We start from the raw sequence: 20,770 nt of genomic DNA on the forward strand, positions 1-20,770 counted from the left end.
GTATGAAGAAACACCCCCATGTCTATGTAAAAGTAAACATAGGAATGGACAGAAGAGCCAAAAGCAGAACAACATCCAAAGTACAAAGTTGCAAGGAAGTTGAGGAAGCAGGCTCAAAAAGAGCCTGGGTCAATTTTACAGATACAACACTGAGGTCCCAAGAAGGTGAAATAGGCTTCCTGGGAGGTTTGATATGAAAGATGCCTTTAATGTATTGCCTGGCCTCAAACAGAGAGGCCAAAGGAGGAGTCAAGGGCAGTGAAGCAGAACCTGCTGGCAGGTGAGCTTTAAGTGAAGAATATGCCAACCCAGCATGGAGCAGATCACACAAAAAAAAAACAGAACCAAAGGAATTCTCCACTGGTAGAGGATCCTGATGGTGATACAGGCACCAGACAGAAAATTATTTCCATTCAGACAAATACGAATTCCTGGTAGTGGGTTTCCTGACCTCCTGCAAAACCTGAGTCACGTGCTCAGCAAAGAGGTGCCTAAAAGGGATCAAACCCTATCATCTATAGTGTCTTCAGAAAAGTGGAAATGTAAGGACAGATATGAGACCCCTTGTCTTGTGTGCAAAATGCACCTGGTGAGGTAACTTGTGATGATTGCCCTGAACAACTGAGAGAGAGAGAGAGAGAGAGAGAGAGAGAGAGAGAGAGAGAGAGAGAAGGGGGAACCAATACTCAATACTGTCTGGCTCAAAAGGGAGTCACCATCAAACGTTTGGGAGAGGTGTGTGTGTGTGTGTGTGTGTGTGTGTGTGAGTCTTTACAAAAAAGACAGGGTATCCAATTTCCAAACCAGAGGACTTGGCACTCGGGAACAGAATAGTGGAAGTTGTCTGTTTGGAAGGGAGGCAAAAATATCTAACTGACGAATACCCCACTGATGGACAATGTCCAGGAAAACATCTCTGTGAAGCATCCATTTGTGATCGTGTGCTTGACCTGCTCAAGGAGTCTACTACTAGATTGTGTCTGAGGGAATGTAAATTGCCTGCTCACTCGCTACTGGACCAACAGATCCCAGACCTGAAGAGCTAGTCTACAAAGATGATAGGATCCTTTGCCCCCATTACTTGTTGACATACCACATTACTGTGGCATTATCTGTGAAAACTGAGCGCCCAGGATGAAAGAGGAAATGAAAAGCTTGCATAGCTAAAAGCAGAGCCCTCATCTCTTTCATGCTGATGTGATCTGACCTTTGATGAGGAGGCCAGAGACCCTGAACCTTTAGGGAGCCGCAGGAGGCACCCCACCCTCAGTGTCTCAGGCATTTATAAAGAGCTCCTGGGTGGGAAATGGAGATAGAAAAGGAAGCCCCAGGTTGACAGAAAGTTGATGAATCCACCACTGAAGCTTGAGCATGGGACAGGTAACGTCAGGGACCGGGAAGTCCAAAGGATGGGAATGTTGGGGCCACATTGTTTTGTAGAACCACTGAAGTTTTCTCATGTGAAGCCTGTCAAGAGGGAGCAAGAGAACGTTGGAAGCCATGAACCCCAGGACCTGGAGAAATTCCCTGGCTGTGACAGATCTTAGAGGTAGAAGGGATTGGAAAAGGTCATTAGAGACAAGAGTCTTGGGGGTAGACAGAGAGTGCAACATGGGAACTGTCTGAAGTCTGCAGCTGAGGAAAATATGACCCGGGAAGGCATCAGAAACAATTTCTTGAGATTTATAGTGAACCCCAGACTGTGTAATAAGCAAGTAGTGAACCTGAGATCCATATCTGACTGCTGGAAGGAGCTTGAATAAGCAGATCACCTAGAGAGGGAAAACTGTACACCGCGAACCCTGCAAAAACAATGACAGGAGGGAATACCCTGGGGGCAGTAGAGAGGCCAAAGGGCAATGCAGAGAAATGGAAAAACTTCCTGAAAACAGGATGTACGGGGGTATGAAGGTATGCATCCTTGAAATCCAGAGAAACCAGAAAGGCCTGTGGAAGAAGAAAAGGAAGCAATATTTGATGGGATAAAATCCAAAAGGAAGAAATCTTGAGAAAGGTGTTCAATAGGAAAATCCGGAATTGGTCTCCATGTACTCTCCTTTCGTGGGACCAAAGACATCCTAGATTAAAATTCCTTTCCTACCTGGGTGAGAGGCATGGCTTGAATGATGTCCTGAGCCAAAAGAGAGTGAAAAACCTCTGGGAAGTGATAGAGCTGTTCCCAAGAAGGTTGAGGAATGCCTAAAAAGGGATGGACTTCCAAACCATAAAATATCCCTGATGGATAATGGACAGAACCCTAGAGTCTGAAGTGATTCATAGCCAATTTGTAAAAGACAGGCAACGATGGAGGGACAGGGGAACCTGGCCAAGGGAAGGAGGAAACAAAGTGTTAAACAGAACCATGGAGGGACAGGGGAACCTGGCCAAGGGAAGGAAGAAACAAAGTGTTAAACAGAACCATGGAGGGACAGGGGAACCTGGCCAAGGGAAGGAGGAAACAAAGTGTTAAACAGAACCATGGACGGACAGGGGAACCTGGCCAAGGGAAGGAGGAAACAGTGTTAAACAGAACCATGGAGGGACAGGGGAACCTGGCCAAGGGAAGGAAGAAACAAAGTGTTAAACAGAACCATGGAGGGACAGGGGAACCTGGCCAAGGGAAGGAGCAAACAAAGTGTTAAACAGAACCATGGAAGGACAGGGGAACCTGGCCAAGGGAAGGAAGAAACAAAGTGTTAAACAGAACCATGGAGGGACAGGGGAACCTGGCCAAGGGAAGGAGGAAACAAAGTGTTAAACAGAACCATGGAGGGACAGGGGAACCTGGCCAAGGGAAGGAAGAAACAAAGTGTTAAACAGAACCATGGAGGGACAGGGGAACCTGGCCAAGGGAAGGAAGAAACAGTGTTAAACAGAACCAGGCTTGTCCTGAAAAGTAGGCTTCTGGGAGGCAGAATTCTAAGCAGACTTAGTAGGAGGCATCCCCCTAGGACCCTTCTTCCCCTTGGGAGGAGGAGGATGAGATTGTCTATGAACAAAGACAAACTTGGAGGGATAGTTTCTCTGAAATGTAGGAATGGGATAAACAAAAATATTTTTCAGCTCCTACAGTGCTTACCCATGTCATGGACAAACTTGAAAAGGTCAGCATCAGCAGATCCAAAAGGGCTTTTGTTATCCAAAGGAGTTTTCAAAGGTTGGCCTTAATGAAATCAGGCAAAACATGAAGACTAAGCCAAGTATAACACCTCATGACTGAACCAAAGGCAGCAGCCCTGGAAAAGGCATCAGCTGCATCATAGCTGCATTTGAGTGAATGGTGGGCAACTTGAGAAGCGCAGGAGGCAAAGGGTCAAAGCCTTCACCTCAGAGTCAAAAAGATTAGAAACCACCTTAGAAACCCGAGAAAGGAGAGTCAAAACATACCTGGTCATACGAGTCCCATAGTTGATGGCTCTAAAGGATAAACTGGAAGCAGTGTAAAGTTTCTTGCCCAAGCTGTCCATGGCTCTACTATCTTTATCAGAAGGCAGCCTGAAGGAGGACAACAACTTGGATGGCTTGTCAGAAAAGACCGACACTACAGAAGGGTCAGCAGAAGTACATTTATTAAGACATTTGCACTCTTCAGGCACTTTATAGAACCTATCTGGCTTCTTTCTTAGGTGCAGGATGCTGACGGTCAGGGGATACAAATGCTGCTGAAAAAGGTATTCAAAATGGCAGCCAGAACAGGAGGAAAGTTCAGTTGTGTACACTTACTGTAAATGTAGATGTTCGAGTGTATTCACTGTTGCAGTCATCACATTTGAGTTATTCCCACCAGGGTATCCCTCGGCCGGCCCGAATACCAGAGGCTTAGTATTTCTGCGTCAGTTGCTGTTGCTTCAGGTCTGATGTCAGGTCGTCAGCAGTATAAAGTAAGGTAGCCAATGCCATTACATCAGTTTTTCTTGCCCTAAACTGTCAGGAGCCCCCAAGTGGGAGCCAAGTTCTGGTGGAAGAACCCCACCAGCAGAAATTAAATACCAATATGTCCCTTGTAAGGAAAGAGAAGAAAGAAGAGGGGGATGGAGGGAGGGAAACCAGGACTAAAACACGGAATACACTCGAACATCTACATTTATGGAAAGTGCACACAACTACTATGCTCTTCGCGTTTCACTGTTGCAGTCATCACATTTGGGTTGATTCCCAAAGCTGAGGAAAAGGGTGGAGGCAGTCAAGGAAACTAGGGGCTGGCTAGGATGCCCTGCAAGACAGCAAAGGCAAACCCTGCCCTGGATTTGGAGAAGATAGGCAGGTGGTAATGTTTGGTGAAGGTGTGAACAGAAATCCAGGTGACAGCCTCCAGGATGTCCATGGTGGGGACTCCTCTGAGGAAAGCTGCAGAGGTGGAGGTTGCTCTGGTGGAGTGAGTCTTGACCCCCTTGGGGGTTGGTGTTCCATGCTGTTTGTAGCAGAAATGGATGCAGTGTGCTATCCATTTGGAGATGGTTTGTTTGGAGATGGCTTTGCCCTCTGCCCCTGCAGCAAAGCTAACCATCAATTGATCAGACTTTCTGAAGTATTTAGTCTTGTCTAGATAGAATCTGAGCTGCCTGTGCACATCTAGAAAGTGCAGAATCCTTTCCCCCTTGTTCTGTCGATTGGAGAAAAAGGTGGGCAAATGAATGGATTGGTTGAGAGCCACACTGGACACTACCGTGGGCAAGAAGGATGGGTTAGTCTTAAGGGATACCCTGTCAACATGGAAGATGATGAAGGGTTCCACAGCCATGAGTGCTTGAAGCTCGGAGACCCTTCTGGCTGAAGTGATGGCCACAAGGAAAGCTGTCTTCCAGGAGAGAAATTTTAGCTCTGCTGAAGAGACAGGTTCGAGGGGGGTGAGCTTTTCCAACACAAAATTAAGGTCCCAAGCTGGGGTTGGTGCTCTTCTGGGTGGCCTCAAGTTGCTAGCTCCTCTTAGGAACTGTTTGATCAGAGGGTGTGAGAAAAGGGGCTGCTCAGTGGGAAAATGAGCAGAGATAGAAGAGGCGTGAATTTTAATAGAAGAAAAAGAGGCCACTGTGTAGTAGGTCAGCTAAGTAATCCAGGATGAGAGGGAGGGAGGGCTGTGCCGTATTGGCTCCCTTAGCTGGAATCCAGGTGCAGAACCTTTTCCATTTGTCAGCATAAGACTTTCTAGTGCTAGGGCATCTGGCCTCACATACATCTAGAACCTGTTTGCTGAGCTTGGCAGATTGATCGGGGGCTAGGGAATAAGCCAAGCTGCCAAACTGAGTGTCTGCAACTGGGGATGCATGAATTCCCCTTCACTCTGGGTCAGGAGGTTTAGAATCTGAGGGAGATGCCAAGGTGGCAGAGGGGACAGGCTGCACAGCAAGGGGTACCACTGCTGGGGAGGCCAGTTTGGAGCTATAAGAATTGTCCCTGGTTTTTCCTCCTTTATTTTGAGCAGTACCCTGGGGATGAGAGGTAGTGGAGGAAAGGCATAGACTGAGAGACTGACCCAGGGGAAGGACAGGGCATCCACTTTCCAAGCCATGCAGTGATGCTCCCTAGTGCAGAACTTGTTGAGCTGACGGTTGGTGTGGGAGGCCAAGAGGTCTACCTTCGGGGTGCCCCATTTCTGAGTTATTAGGGTGAAGGTTCTTTTGCTGAGCTGCCACTTGTGTGGGTCCAGAAGATTTCTGCTTAAGTGGTCCGTCAGAGAGTTGAGAGAACGTGGTAGGAATTGTGCTAACAGGTGGAGTTGCATGGCAGAGGCTATGTGCCAAAGGGTCATGGCCAGCCTGCACAGAGGGTAGGACTGAGTCCCTCCCTGCTTGTTGATATACCACATCACAGTTGTGTTGTCTGTTTTGATCAGGAGAGCCCCTGGGGTGAGAAGGGGCCTGAAAGCTATCAAGGCGTACTGGACGGCTATCATCTCTTTTAGGCTGATGTGCAGATGGATTTGCAGTGGGCTCCATTGGCCCTGTATGCACCTGCCATCCAGGTGTGCACCCCAGGCATAATCTGATGCATCTGTGGTGAGGGTCTGGGCTGCATGGGGTGGTAAGAAAAGTAGCCCTTTGTTGCGGGAGCATGCTGTTGCCCACCAAAGAAAATCTTTTCTTAGGCAAAGAGTCTCCAGGTTTTGAGAGTGTTGACACCAAAAGCTTTTTAGGTACCACTGATGTTTCTTCATATGCAGTCTGGCATATGGAAGGAGTAGAATGCAAGATGCCATGAGCCCCAGATCTTGCAGGATTTTCCTTGCAGATAGTTGGGGTCTCGGGGCTAGTTGAGAGAAGCAGGCTGTCTGGAAGGTTTGCTTTTCTGGTGTAAGGAATGCCATCTGGGATGCTGTGTCCAGGCTTGCTCCCAGGAATATAATCCTTTGGGAGGGTACCTGTTTGAATTTCTTTTCATTGATTGTGTACCCTAGGGAGGTTAGTAGGGACTTTACAAAGGCCACGTGCTTGAGCAGTTTTCTTGTCTGCCTGAATTAGGCGGTTGTCTAAGTATGGGTAAATCTGGATATTCCTTTGTCTGCAAAAGGCAATGGCCGGAGCCAGACATTTTATGAAAACTTTGGGAGCAGTAGATAAGCCAAAGGGAAGCTCAGAGAACTGAAAGTGCTGAGATGCTGTCCTTAAACGGAGATATTTCCTGCATGATTCCCTGATAGGAATGTGGAGGTAGGCCTCCTTTAGGTCTAGAGTGACTAGCCAAGCATCCATGGAGAGCATGGGTAGCAGCTGTGGAGGGTGAGCATTTTGAATTTTGGGATCACCAGAAAGGTATCTGAATGGATAGATTGAGGATGGGGCACCAGGTGCCCTCTTTCCTGGGTACCACAAAAAGTCTGGAGTAGAAACCTTGGCCTTTCTGTTCTGCAGGAACGTGCTCTACTGCCCTCATGGAGAGCAGGGAAAGGACTTGCTTTTGCACCTCTGCCCACTGGTTTTGAGGTAGATCTGGTTAACCCTTTTACAGTTGGAAGGGTGTGGAAAGAAATTTTGTATCCCTGGAACACTAGGTTGAGAACCCAGCGGTCATTGGTAATGATGGCCCAGGTGTTTGCATGAAAGGAGAGTTTCCTCCTAGGGGTAAGAGAAAGTGGGCAGAGGAAAGGTGTGGGTGAGGAGAGTCACTGCAAGTTCTTACCATAAGGGAGTGGCTTAGAATTCCCTGGTTTTGAAGAGGAGGTAATCCACTGCTTAGATCTCTGCATTCCCTGTGGCTGCTGTCTGTGGAGTCTAGTTCCCCGGGGTCTAGGCTGAAATGACCTGGTGGGAGCAGGAAAGGACCAGTGCTTGGAGGGACAATGCCTGCTGAACCTGGGTGGCTGGACCTGTAAGAAATCCTTAACTGTCTGCATAGATTTTGTTTTTTCTTCCATCCTTTTTAAGACCTCTTCTGCCTTAGTGCCAAATAAGTTGTCTTTGTGCAAGGGGGCATCTAACAATTTAGATTTAACATGGTCTGGCAAGGGTTGTTCCTTAAGCCATGCATGCCTTCTAAGGACAGAACCAGTGACTGCTGCCCTACAAGAAGCGTCTAGGGTGACAAAACGACAGTGCAAGGTGTGTTTAGTTACTTGACTTGCAGAATGCATTAACTCTTGTAACTCTAGATTCTGCACAAGCAGGAAAGGAAGACATTTTTTGTTTGAGGAGTTCCAGGGTATGTTGCTGAAATTTTAGCATATGGAACTGACAATTTAGTGCTCTTTCAGCAAGAGTAGCTGAGGTGTATACTTTTTCTACCCCATCTGTCTAGTGCTCGGGAATCCCTATCTGAAGGGGTGGATTCTTAGCAGAGGTTGCTTTAATTCCTTTAGGCCTTTGAGAAATTACCTCAGGGTCAGCAGTAGGATTTTTAAAAAGAAATTTGTGTGAGTCAGGGACTCTGTAATACCTGTCTGATTTTCTGGGTGCAGGAGGGAGGGTGTCAGGAGTCTAGCTGGATTCCAGGAAAACATCCTCCACAACATCCAGGACTCGGGGGATGGCCAGGGGTCTGTGCTGTGGAAGATATAAGAATTCTCTGATTCTCTTTTTAACCTGAAGGTAGTCCTAACTTTCCCATTGGAAATGCTCCCTTAAAGCGTAAAGGATTTCCCCAAAGGAAAAATCCTCTGGGGGAGAGGCTGAAGGAATGGAATCCTCTGCATCAGAATCCTCATAAGGAGAGAGGGGTTGCAAGTCTTCATACTCAGATGCATCAGAGTCATCGGACTCCTGTTCAGACAAAACTACAGGAGACAGATGTCTTTTTCTTTTGGAAGGGGTAACTTGGCTTCCCCTGATTAGCATGACAAGGTCTTCCACCATTTTAAGCATTTGAGACTGAGGCAAGGAAGCAGGTGCCTGAGATTGGGTCTTCGGTTTCTTGGGTGTGGTCCATAACCTGGGCCTAAGAAACTCGGTAGTTTTCAAAAGAATGGTAGTCGAGAAAGAAGTCGTCGGTTTGTGTCGAGAATCGGCAGTGTGAAGGACTTCCTCGGAAGCCGTTGCCTGCTCAGTGGCTCCAGACCCATCCAATGTAGAGACGACCGCAGGAACCTTAGTCGAAGTAGAGTTTTGCAGCATACTCCGAAAGGGTCTCGGTAGCGGCCTGCAAATCCACAGAAGTGGGCATCAGGGGCTGCAAAAGCACCTCACTGAGGACCGGAGAACTAACGACTAGCTGAACAGCAGCTTCGTCGGTAGGTTTGGACCTGTGTGGTCTGTCTTTATTTTTACGTTTTTTTGGAAGATCTGCTGTCGGATGGCTTACCGAAGCCATATCAGAATTTGAAGAATGCAAGAGAAAATATGTCTACAATAAGAGCCCGACAACATATAGTTCTGGCATTGAACAAAGCACAGAAGTGACAGCAGGGGATGTCGTGGTCTGGGCCTAAGCAAGCGACGCAGTAAGAATGAAAGTCTCGGTGAGTATTTGCTTTCCACAGGCGAGACAATTGTTAACTTTTTTCTGACATTGGTTAGTGCAAGAAAAAAAGATCCCCAACGGGGTACTTAGCTTTAGAAGACTTCAGCTTCAATTTGGAAGACGAAACTCAGGTAGCGGCCGACTGGCACTCGTGCAAACTGCTTCTGCTTCGGGCTCCACGGCAAGAAAGACTGATGGAATGGCACTGGCTGCCTTACTTTATACTACTGATGACCTGACAACAGTCCTGAAGCGAAAGCAACTGATGCAGAAATACTAAGCCTCTGGTATTCAGGCTGTCCGAGGGCTATCCTGGCAGGGATAACCCAAATGTGATGACTGCAACAGTGAAACATGAAGAACATCAGCAGATGGTGTGGGACAATCAATCTGTAGGAGCTCATAATACTATTTTTGATTATCAGAGACTGGAGAACAATCCCACATAAAATAGTCCATCGTACGGTCAATGGTATCCCCGAAGGAGAGCTCTTCTAAAGGGGACTCTGGACTAAAGGAATCCTCCATCTCGGAACTGTAGTTCATAGGTTCATAGATTCATAGGTTGATACTAGGCTATCAGCCCTAGGGACTATACAAGCATAGCCATAACAATTCCCTGGCTATTTATTCCCACATTATTTACTTTCCTGGACCCCTGTCTAGCAGGGCGACTGACGTGATCCCTGGGGTGAATTTCCTTTCTCCCATCCAATTGTGAAGGTTCCTCTTGAACAGGTCCAAAGAGGCACTCTGCTTGACATGTATGGGCAATCTATTCCAGAGTCTGGGGAGTCTCTGGGTCAGGAACCTATCCCTCCAGCATGTTTTGTTTATTGTGATGACAAGGTTTAGATGCCTGGAGCGTGTAGCTCTGAGGGATTGGGATTTCTTTAAGTGTAGCATGTCCAACAGCTCTGGGTTTGACATGGCCTTGTATGTTAAGCAGAGATCACCTCTGAGTAGATGATATGTGACAGAGTATAGCTGGAGTTTTTTAAGGCGGTCAGTGTAGGGCATCTGCTTTAGGCCTGTGAGGTATTCTTGAGGCCTTTCCAGTTGTTGCAGATGTCTTGAGAGGTACATACCAAATGGGACGTTGTATTCTATAATGGGTCTAATGAGGGATGAGTACAGTGGGACAATGACCTCCTTTTTTCTGGATGAAAAGCCCTTCGTGATGAGGTGTGCCACATAGAAGGATTTCCTGACTGTTGTGGCGATGTGGTTATCGAAGGTGAGACCACTGTCCACCTGTGTCCCTAAGTCTCTTATCACACCTTTCTGTGTTTAGTGTACTGCCACCTATATGGTAATTCATGGATACATGTTTTTTCCCAAAGGGGATAACAATACATTTCTTGGCATTGAGTTTGAGCCCATGGCTCTGGCACCAAGCATCTGTTTCTGTAAGGCCCTTTTGTAGAGTATCCACATCATTTGGGGATTCAATAATGGCTCCCAGTTTGCAGTCATCTGCAGACTTTGTTAGCCAGAGTCCCTTAGTGTTGACCTGTACTTCAGAGAAGTAGATGCCAAACAAGAGCGGCCCCAGGACTGAACCCTGAGGTACTCCACTTGTCACTTGTCTGGAGCTGGATTTGGAGTCGGCTACTTTTACAGTGTGGGTTCTATCAGTAAGCCATTTAGCAACCCATTGGGTGACATAGGGATTAATGCCCAACTTAGTAAGTTTATCTATGATTCCAGAGTGGGGGATGGTGTCAAAGGCCTTGGCAAGGTCTAGATAGGTTGTGTGGACCACCTTACCCTTGTCCATGGCTCTGGAGACTGATTCAAATAAGTCAATCAGGATCAGGAGACAAGATCGGCCCTTCACAATCCCAAACTGGGTGGGGTCCAGTGTTTGAAGGTTGCCAATGTCTTTATTTATAAGTTCCATGATAATACGCTCCATGGCCTTGCAGATAAGGCTTGTCAGACTGATGGGACGGTAGTTTCCGGGATCCAAGGTGGATCCCCCCTTGTGGACTGGGATAACTGTAGCTCTGCGCCACTCAGTGGGCACGAAATCTGCGGTGAGGCTATGATTAAACATGACACTTAGGTGAGGTGCCAGTTCATATTGTAGTTCATGTAATACACAGCCCGGAATGTCATCTGGTCCCATGGATGCTGTATTCTTGGCTTTAGAGAGTGCGTTTTGTACCTGTGTGGCCGTTATTACTGGAATTTGGCAATCTTCTGGTATTGAGATGGGCCATTTAGGGGGTGAGAGGGGGGTGAAGTTGGCACTGAGTCGATCTGCCAGGATATTGGCAATATCCTTTGGATCAGTATATTTAATGCCATTCTGTTTTAGCTCAGAGCAGATCTGAGCATTGCCATTTAGATTCTTGACATAGTTATAGAATGCTTTGTGGTTGTCTTTGGAATCTTTGGCAATTTTATTTTCATAACTAGCTTTGGAGGATTTTATGAGGCATCTCAGTTTCTTACTGAGGCTAGTAAGGGAGTTTTTTCATCCTGGGATTTTCCTCTTTTCTGCAAAAGTTTCTTCCTTTTGTTGTAAAGTTTGTTTATGGCAGGGGACCACCAGATTGGCTTCCTTTTTTTGGATGAGAGCATTTTGGTTCTATTTGGGATGGCACGATTCATGCATGAGTGGATGTGCTCGTACAGTGCCTTAGTGTAGGATTCAGCAGTTGAACTTTCAGTTCCCGTCTGCATGGGTGTCATGAAGTTTGTCACTTCTGACTTGAGTAGCATGAAGTTGGCTTTGGGAGAAGTTTTTTATGGTGGTTTCTTTACTGGGGGGTGGGGGTGGGATGTGGATGTTAAGGGTGATTAGCTTATGGTCAGACCTGACTAACGAGGGAGTGCCCATAGGTATGGAGCATTGATTTCCCATGTTGGTAATGACCAGGTCTAGGATATTGGAGCCCCTGGTGGGACTATGGATTAGTTGATCCAGGGCGTTGGAATTTATGAATTCCAAGAACCGTTGCGTAAAGGTGTTGGGACATGAGTAGTTTTCCCAGTTAATGGCAGGGTAGTTAAAATCACCCAGTATTAGGGTGTTTGGTTCTATCTTAATATTTTCCAGTATGTTTAGAAAGGTGTAGTGAGAATCTTGGGGTATGGTGGGAGATCTGTAGCAAGTTACAATTTGGATTGCAGTCTTACCTAGTGTTAGTTGCACTTGGAGAATTTCAGACACATTGTGTTGGCCAACTAGCCTGGTGGTATGAATATCCGTGGTGAATATTGACACTCCTCCACCTTTAGTGTTTCGGTCCTGGTTTGGTGGCCGAAAAGTGTGGTAGCCTGGTATTGCAGGGGTGCTCTCTGGAGCCTTGAACCAGGTCTCAGTTACTGCACAGATATCGATGTTCTCCATTTTTAGGAGTGCCTCGAGAGAGTGCATTTTGAGGTTTAGACTTCTAGCACTGAGTAACATTACCTTCAGATTTTGCATGCTTGTACCTGTTACGGTGGTGTTTTTATCCTTTGAACCTTGCCTAAAAAAGGCACTATAGGGGTGGCAAGAGCTTTAGCCAGTAACCTGAATCCCAGGGGTGACAGGTGCAGACCATCTCTGGCAAAGCATCGTGGTTTGTCCATCATGTCTTCTCAGGCAGACAAATACTGGATCCCCTTTGAATGACACCAGAAGCTTAGCCAATTGTTGAAGTCAATCATTTTATCCTTATACTGTGGTATTGTTCTGGGTGAAGGCAGGATGCTACTCAGGGCTAGGGTCATATGATCCAAGAGCTCTTCCATGTCTCTTTCCATGTAGTCCAGGGAGGTACGTCTCAAGTCATTCACTCCAGCATGGACAATAACAGAGTCGTATTTGTACTTGTTGTGGAGTATCTTGAGTGCATGCGTTATGTTTATGCATTTATGAGTGCATGCGTTATGTTTATGCGTTTATGAGTGCATGCGTTATGTTTATGCATTTACGAGTGCATGCGTTATGTTTATGCGTTTATGAGTGCATGCACATGGGATGCAACAACCTGATCTTTCAGGACAAAACAAGATAATTGCACACCACTGCTTGTACTTAGTGTTGATCATTAGTTTCTTGACAAATTCAGCACCCTGGATTCACCACTTCATCACTACAGAATGTAGAACACTGCCAATAGTGACACTCTTGTTATGTCTTACTGTCTGTATTGTGTAACTGCTGATAGTGATACTCTGTTATGTCTTTCTGTCTGTATTGTGTACAAGAACACTGCTGATAGTGACACTTATGTCTTGCTCTTTGCATTGTGTACAAGAACACTGCTAACAGTGACACTATGTCATACTGTCTGTATTGTGTACAATACAGACAATAAGACATAGTGTCCGTATTGTGTACAAGAACACTGCTTATAGTGACATTCTGTTATGTCTTAATGTCTGTATTGTGTACAAGAACACTGCTGATAGTGACATTCTGTTATGTCTTTCTGTCTGTATTGTGTACAAGAACACTGCCGACAGTGACACTCTGTTATGTCTTACTGTCTGTATTGTGTACAAGAACACTGCTGATAGTGACATTCTGTTATGTCTTATGGTCTGTATTGTGTACAAGAACACTGCTGATAGTGACATTCTGTTATGTCTTATGGTCTGTATTGTGTACAAGGACAAGTGACATTCTGTTATGTCTTATGGTCTGTATGGTGTACAAGGACACTGCTGATAGTGACACTCCATGTCTTGCTGTCTGTATTGTGTACAAGAACACTGGTGACAGTGAGACTGTTATGTTGTACTGTCTGTATTGTGTACAAGAACACTTAACAGTGACATTCTGTTATGTCTTACTGTCTGTATTGTGTAACTGCTGATAGTGACACTCTGTTATGTCTACTGTCTGTATTATGTACAAGAACACTGCTGATAGTGACATTCTGTTATGTCTTACTGTCTGTATTGTGTACAAGAACACTGCTGACAGTGATACTGTGTTGTCTTACTGTCTGTGATGTGTACAAGAACACTGTTGATAGTGACACTATGTCTTACTGTCTGTATTGTGTAACTGCCGATAGTGACACATATGTCTGTCTGTATTGTGTAACTGCCGATAGTGACATTCTGTTATATCTTACCGTCTGTATTGTGTACAAGAACACTGCTGATAGTGATATTCTGTTACGTCTTACTGTCTGTATTGTGTACAACACTGCTGATAGTGACACTGTTATGTCTTAGTGTCTGTATTGTGTACAAGAACACTGCTGATAGTAACACTCTGCTGCCTTACAATGACACTGATGATAGTGACACTCATGTCTTACTCTCTGTATTCTGTACAAGAACACTGCTGACAGTGACACTATTATGTCTTACTGTCTGTATTGTGTACAAAAACAGTGCTGACAATGAGAATCTTATGTCTTATTGCCTGTATTGTGTATAAGAACACTGCTGAGAGTGACACTCTGTTATGTCTTGCTGTCTGTATTGTGTAACTGCTGACAGTGACACTCTGTTATGTCTTACTGTCTGTATTGTGTACAAGAACACTGCTGATAGTGACACTTTATTATGTTTTACAGTCTGTATTGTGTACAAGAACACTGGTGACAGTGAGACTGTTATGTCTTACTGTCTGTATTGTGTAACTGCTGATAGTGACACTCTGTTATGTCTGTCTGTATTGTGTACAAGAATACTGCTGATAGTGACACTCTGTTATGTCTAACTGTCTGTATTGTGTACAAGAACACTGCTGATAGTGACATTCTGTTATGTCTTTCTGTCTGTATTGTGTACAAGAACACCGCTGAGAGTGACACTATTATGTCTTATTGTCAGTATTGTGTACAAGAACACTGGTGACAGTGAGACTGTTATGTCTTACTGTCTGTATTGTGTACAAAAACACTCGACAGTGACATTCTGTTACATCTTACTGTCTTTATTGTGTAACTGCTGATAGTGACACTCTTATGTCTTACTGTCTGTATTACATACAAGGACACTGCTGATAGAGTCTTATGTCTTACTGTCTGTACTGTATACAAGACCACTGCTGATAGTGACATTCTGTTATGTCGTCCTGTCTGTATTGCGTACAAGAACACTGCTGACAGTCACATTCTGTTATGTCTTACTGTCTGTATTGTGTATGACGTTTCTCACATCTGCAGTGTAACTGCATTCCAAGTTGTGCTACCACTCACATATCTTACAATGCACATTTACATCCATCTTACTGGTTATGTATTCTGATAAATGTGATACACTGAATGATGTCAGCTAACATATTCCATAGCATGATATAATCTGTGCATATGCACAAAACAACACAATGGCTTGAAAGATTTTTCAAATTGCCTGCTGCACAAGCACCATACTATGTATTACGCTATGCACATTCACACTCGTGCACAAACAGCACATTTTAGACTCCCTTTGTCTACAGATGTTTCTGCTCTAACATTATTTTTAGGAAGAGCAGTAAAGCCTGAAGTAAGAAAAAGATATATGACAGTATGGTCATAAATATGTTTCACTGGCTGTTACTGATAGAGGCCTAAGTGGTCCATTGAGTGTCTCACCAACTGTCGTAAGTCAGGGCTGGCTCAGCCCTCTTGCTATGGGTACCCTGTGTATAGCAGTAACCAGAGACAAAACTAGCCAACAACCCTAGAAGGCATATCCACCTTTCTTTACCCCAGTGCTGAACATGTAGCCTCCCCTTCAGTGGTCATTCCCAATTCATGGGAAGAAATAAGACTTTTATGTCTTGTTTTTTCAGGCAATATACAGGGACCTCTACAAGAAAGTGGCCCTTAGTAACACATTCCTACTTGTGCAATACACAGTGTGGCATCACTACATAGGCGTTACAGTTGGCATCCTCTAACACTAGCTAGTTATGAATACTTTTCTGCTCAACTAACACCTTTCAGCTCTTGAAAAGATGACCACACGTCTGACTGAGCCAGCAACTTTGAAGTGCCACTGACTTCAGTTTAACGTTCCACTGCAATATTCTGAACTTGCATCTCTTTCTTACAAGGTAACACACACACACACACACACACACACACACACACACACACACACACACACACACACACACGCACACACACACACACACAAAGAGACAGTACCTTAATTTTTCCAACCATCCTTCTGCATGTTAAAATAGCACCATTGCTGTCTGTCTTTATGCATTTTCCAACTGTGGAAGTCACAACATCATGCACATATTTCTTCAAAAAATCCCTGAAGTCTTCGTCCATTTCTGCAATTAAAGATTAGAGATATAAAAAAGCTGTTGGTAGAAACACACTTTCAGTGAAAAGAAAAGACTACATCTCTGTTTTGAATCTTCTGTTATCTCCAGGCTCTACTGTACTGAATAAAGAACCCATAGCATATTATGTTGTAACATCACATGCTAAACACAATTCAGTACAATAAACTTCTATATTAGAGAATGTCAAACTATACCATGCCATGAAATACCATACTACAGCATGCTGTAACACATATTATACAAGGCATGACCATGACATACTAACACCATGTCATGACATACCATATGATGTCCTATCATAGCACAATACATTGTAACATACATTATGAGGCATGACCATGACGTACCACAGCATGCCATGACATACCACACTATGGCAGTAACATGCTGTAAAATATACCATCATATACTATCACATGAGACATGACCTACGTCATGACATACCATAACATGGCAGGTTGCAACACATATTACATCATGCACAACCATGACATAGCAAACCGCAGTATGCTAACTTGCATGACTATGACATACCATACCATGTCAAAACATACTACACCATGGCGTACCCCAATGTACTACAACATATACTAAATGAGGCACAGCCATAACAACCCATATCATGTCATGCCATACTACATAATAAAATACCATACCACAGCATTCTGTAACACATACTATTATACAAGGTATAACCACAACATACTACATCAAGTCACGACATACCACAGCACGCTGTAACACATACTATTATTCAAGGCATGACCATGGCATACTACACCATGTCATGACAAACCACAATGTCTTACCATACCACAGTATGCTGTAACATACATATGAAACATGACCACAAAATACTACAGTATGACATATAACACGGCATGCTGGAACACATACTATTATATAAGGCACAACCATGACATACTCCACAGTGTCATGACATATGAGGCATGACTATGACATACCACATCATGAAATACCATACATCATGCTGTAACATATATTATGAGCCATAACGTACCATACCACAGCATGCTGTAACCTGTATTATACAAGGCATGACCAGGAAATACTACACCATGTCATTCTGTACCACAGCATGCTGTAACAAATATACCAGGCACAGCCATGACATACTACATAATATCATGACATACCACAACATGTTGTAACACATATTATACAAGGCACAGCCATGGCATACTACATAATGTCATGACATACCACAGCATGCTGTAACACATACTATTATACAAGGCATGACCATGACATACTACACCGTGTTATTCCATACCATGGCATGCAGTAACACATATTATCCAAGGCATAGCCATGACATACTACTTATCATGACAAACCTCAGTATGCTATACCATGCAGTACTATATCAGGCACAGCCATGACATACCATACCATATCATACCTCAAAATACTGTAACATATATTACACAAGGCACAACCATGACACGCTACACTATGTCATGACATACCATACCCATACTATACCACAGCATGCTGTAATATATATTATACAAGGCATAACCATGGCATACTACACCATGTAATACCATACCACAACATGCTATAAAGTACAGTTGTGTACACTTACCATAAATGTAGATGTTCGAGTGTATTCACTGTTGCAGCATCACATTGGGGTTATCCCTGCCAGGGTAACCCTCGGCCAGCCTGAATACCAGACACTTAGTATTTCTGCATCGGTTGCTGTCACTTGAGGACTGACATCAGGTCATCAGTGGTATAAAGGAAGGCATCCAATGCCATTACATCAGTTTTTCTTGCCCTAACCTGTCAGGAGCCCCCCAAAGTAGGAGGACAGGATTTGGTGGTAGAACCCCACCAGTGGAAACATAAATACCAAAACGTTCCTCATCAGGAAGGAGCACAACAAGGTAAAAACTAAGAAAAGGAGATAAAGAGAAAAGTACAGTTTTGTACCTACCATAAATGTAGATGTCCGATAGGTATGCATCTGCAGTCCTAACATATGGGTTGTCCTGCCTCAGGCAGCCCTTCGGTCAGCCGGATTCCAAAGTCTGGGTCTGGCCTCGGCTGATGTCGCACTTCACCCGACGTCATAGCTGCTGTTTATTGGGTATAAAGGCATCAGCCAACGCCATTTTCCTCAGTGTTTCTTGCCCCAGATGCCAGGTGCCCTCTAGGAAGGCTAAATTTGGATAAATGCAAATAATTCCAAACAGTAGAGAGCAAACAATATATATATACATATATACAAACAAATACACCATAATAGATTCCCCCAGCTAGCTAAAAGAGGGGTAAATACCCTAGGAATACCACAGAGGGCAAGGAGGGTGAGTAATCCTGACTGCAGATGCATACCTATCGGACATCTACATTTATGGTAGGTACAAAACTGTACTATGTCCTTCAAGGATGCATCTGCAGTCCTAACATATGGGTAGAATACCATAGCCAAACTGGGGGAGGAGGCACTAAGATAAAGATGGTGTAGTTAAGATCCCTTGCAAAACAGCAGTTGCAAAACCTGCTCGGGATCTAGAGTATAAGGAAGATTATAATGCTTGGCAAATGTATGCACGGAGCTCCAAGTAGCAGCTTCTAAAATGTCTTTGGTAGCCACTCCTCGTAGGAAAGCTGTAGTGGTGGCTGTAGCTCTTGTGGAATGAGGTCTGATATTTTCAGGAGTTGTCTTTCCATGAAAAGTGTAACAAAATCGAATGCAATTTCCTATCCATTTTGAGATTGTCTGTTTTGAAATTGCTTTTCCTTGCATTCCTGTTGCATATGCTACCAGAAGCTGGTCAGTTTTTCTGCTGGTCTTAGTTCTGTCCAGATAGTAGCGTAATTGTCTGTGCACATCCAAGGTATGTAGCAGTCTTTCCTCCCTGTTCTGTGGGTTGGGGAAGAATGTAGGTAAATGAATCGCTTGGTTCAATGATACTCTGGAGACCACTTTTGGCATAAAGGTAGGGTTAGTTCTCAGAGAGACTCTATCCTGATGGAAGATAAGGAAGGGTTGTACTGCCATTAATGCCTGTAACTCAGATACCCTTCTTGCTGAAGTGATTGCTAGCAGGAAAGCAGTTTTCCAAGACAAGAACTGTAATTCTGCTGTTGCTGCTGGTTCAAAAGGGGGAAGTGTTAACTTTTCCAGCACAAAGTTGAGATCCCATGTAGGTAAAGGTGGTTTCCTTGGAGGTTTTACATTTTTGATTCCTCTCAAGAACTGCCTGAGCAGAGGATGAGAGAAGACAGGAGGATCCATGTTGTATTCTGCTGAAATTGCTGATGCATGAATCTTAATGGAGGAGTAAGACAGGCCATTGTGGAACAGTTCTGCTAAATATTCCAGGATGTGTGCTATGTTTGCCAATGAGACATTTCCTCCCTTTGCTGCACTCCAAATGAGGTATCTTTTCCACTTGGTTGAATAAGTTTTCCTTGTGGAGGGTCTGCGTGCCTCCAGGATAATGTCCTTAACCCTCTGAGATAAATCTAGGTTATTTGGTTTTATGCAATATTCCAAGCAGCTAGCTGCCGTGTTTTCAAGTTTGGATGTAGGGTCTTGTAGTTGTTCTGTGTTAGAAGTAAGGGACATAGAGGTAGAGGCCATGCGTGTGTCCGAGACATGCTTCTCAGTAGCGGGTACCAATGTTGCCTCGGCCAGTCTGGAGCTATCAGGATTACCCTTGGCTGATCCTCTCTGATCTTCAGTAGAACTTTGTACATCAAAGGAAGAGGTGGAAATGCATATGCTGTCAGGTTTTTCCAGCTGAAGGAAAGGGAGTCCACCCTCCAAGCAAGTGGGTGGTATGCTCTTGTGCAGAATTTCTTCAATTGGTGGTTGTGTGGGGAGGCGAACAGGTCTATCTCTGGTAGTCCCCATTTCTTTGTTATGGCTTTGAAGATATCTGGATGCAGCATCCATTCGTGAGCATCCGTGGTAGTTCTGCTTAAGGTGTCTGCTAGAGAATTTTCTTTTCCTGGTACAAATCTGGCCTGAAGTTGAATGTTGAGATTCAGGGCCACATTCCACAGGTCCATTGCCATCCGGCATAGAGGATATGAGTGTGTACCTCCCTGTTTGTTGATGTACCACATGACTGTGGTATTGTCCGTCCTTATCAGCAGATGACCCTGTTGAAGGAGTGGTCTGAATGCCTGGATCGCATGTTTCACTGCCAGCATCTCCTTTAGATTTATGTGTAGATTCAGCTGGTCTTGGGTCCATAAGCCTTGTATACACTTGTCCACCATGTGTGCCCCCCAGCCTAGGTCTGAGGCGTCCGTGGTGATGGTCTGGCTTGGATGAGGTTTGTGGAAAGGCAATCCTCTGTTCAAATGACAGGCCTGAGCCCACCACAAAAATTCTTGCTTCAGGCATGGAATTATTGGAATCTGGGCTTCTAGACTGTTCTTGTGTTGAGACCATACATTCCTTAGGTACCATTGTAACTTTCTCATATGCAGCCTGGCATGCGGAATCAATATTATGCAGGATGCCATGTAACCCAGGGCTTGCAGGACTTTCCTTGCAGTAAGCTGAGTTTGTGTTGTTAATGTCATGAAGTAGACTGGTAGTTGCTTTTGTTTTTCTTCTGTGAGAAAAGCCATCTGAGTTGATGTATCCAG

At 44.6% G+C, this 20,770-nt stretch overlaps 1 protein-coding gene across 7 annotated transcripts in view; it reads right to left on the reverse strand.

Annotated features, from left to right (window-relative positions):
• Positions 1–20,770, reverse strand: part of LOC122814053 (RING finger protein 112-like) — a 590,764-nt gene that overhangs the window by 44,693 nt on the left and 525,301 nt on the right. For all 7 annotated transcript variants that reach the window (XM_044086656.1, XM_044086657.1, XM_044086659.1 and 4 more), the window contains one exon: positions 15,984–16,117. In XM_044086656.1, coding sequence (XP_043942591.1) covers positions 15,984–16,117 — 134 coding nt within the window. The remainder of the gene's footprint in view (positions 1–15,983; positions 16,118–20,770) is intronic.

This window comes from Protopterus annectens, chromosome 10.part0 (assembly GCF_019279795.1).
Source record: "Protopterus annectens isolate FY-2018-M chromosome 10.part0, PAN1.0, whole genome shotgun sequence".
Classification (NCBI taxonomy): domain Eukaryota; kingdom Metazoa; phylum Chordata; order Ceratodontiformes; family Protopteridae; genus Protopterus; species Protopterus annectens.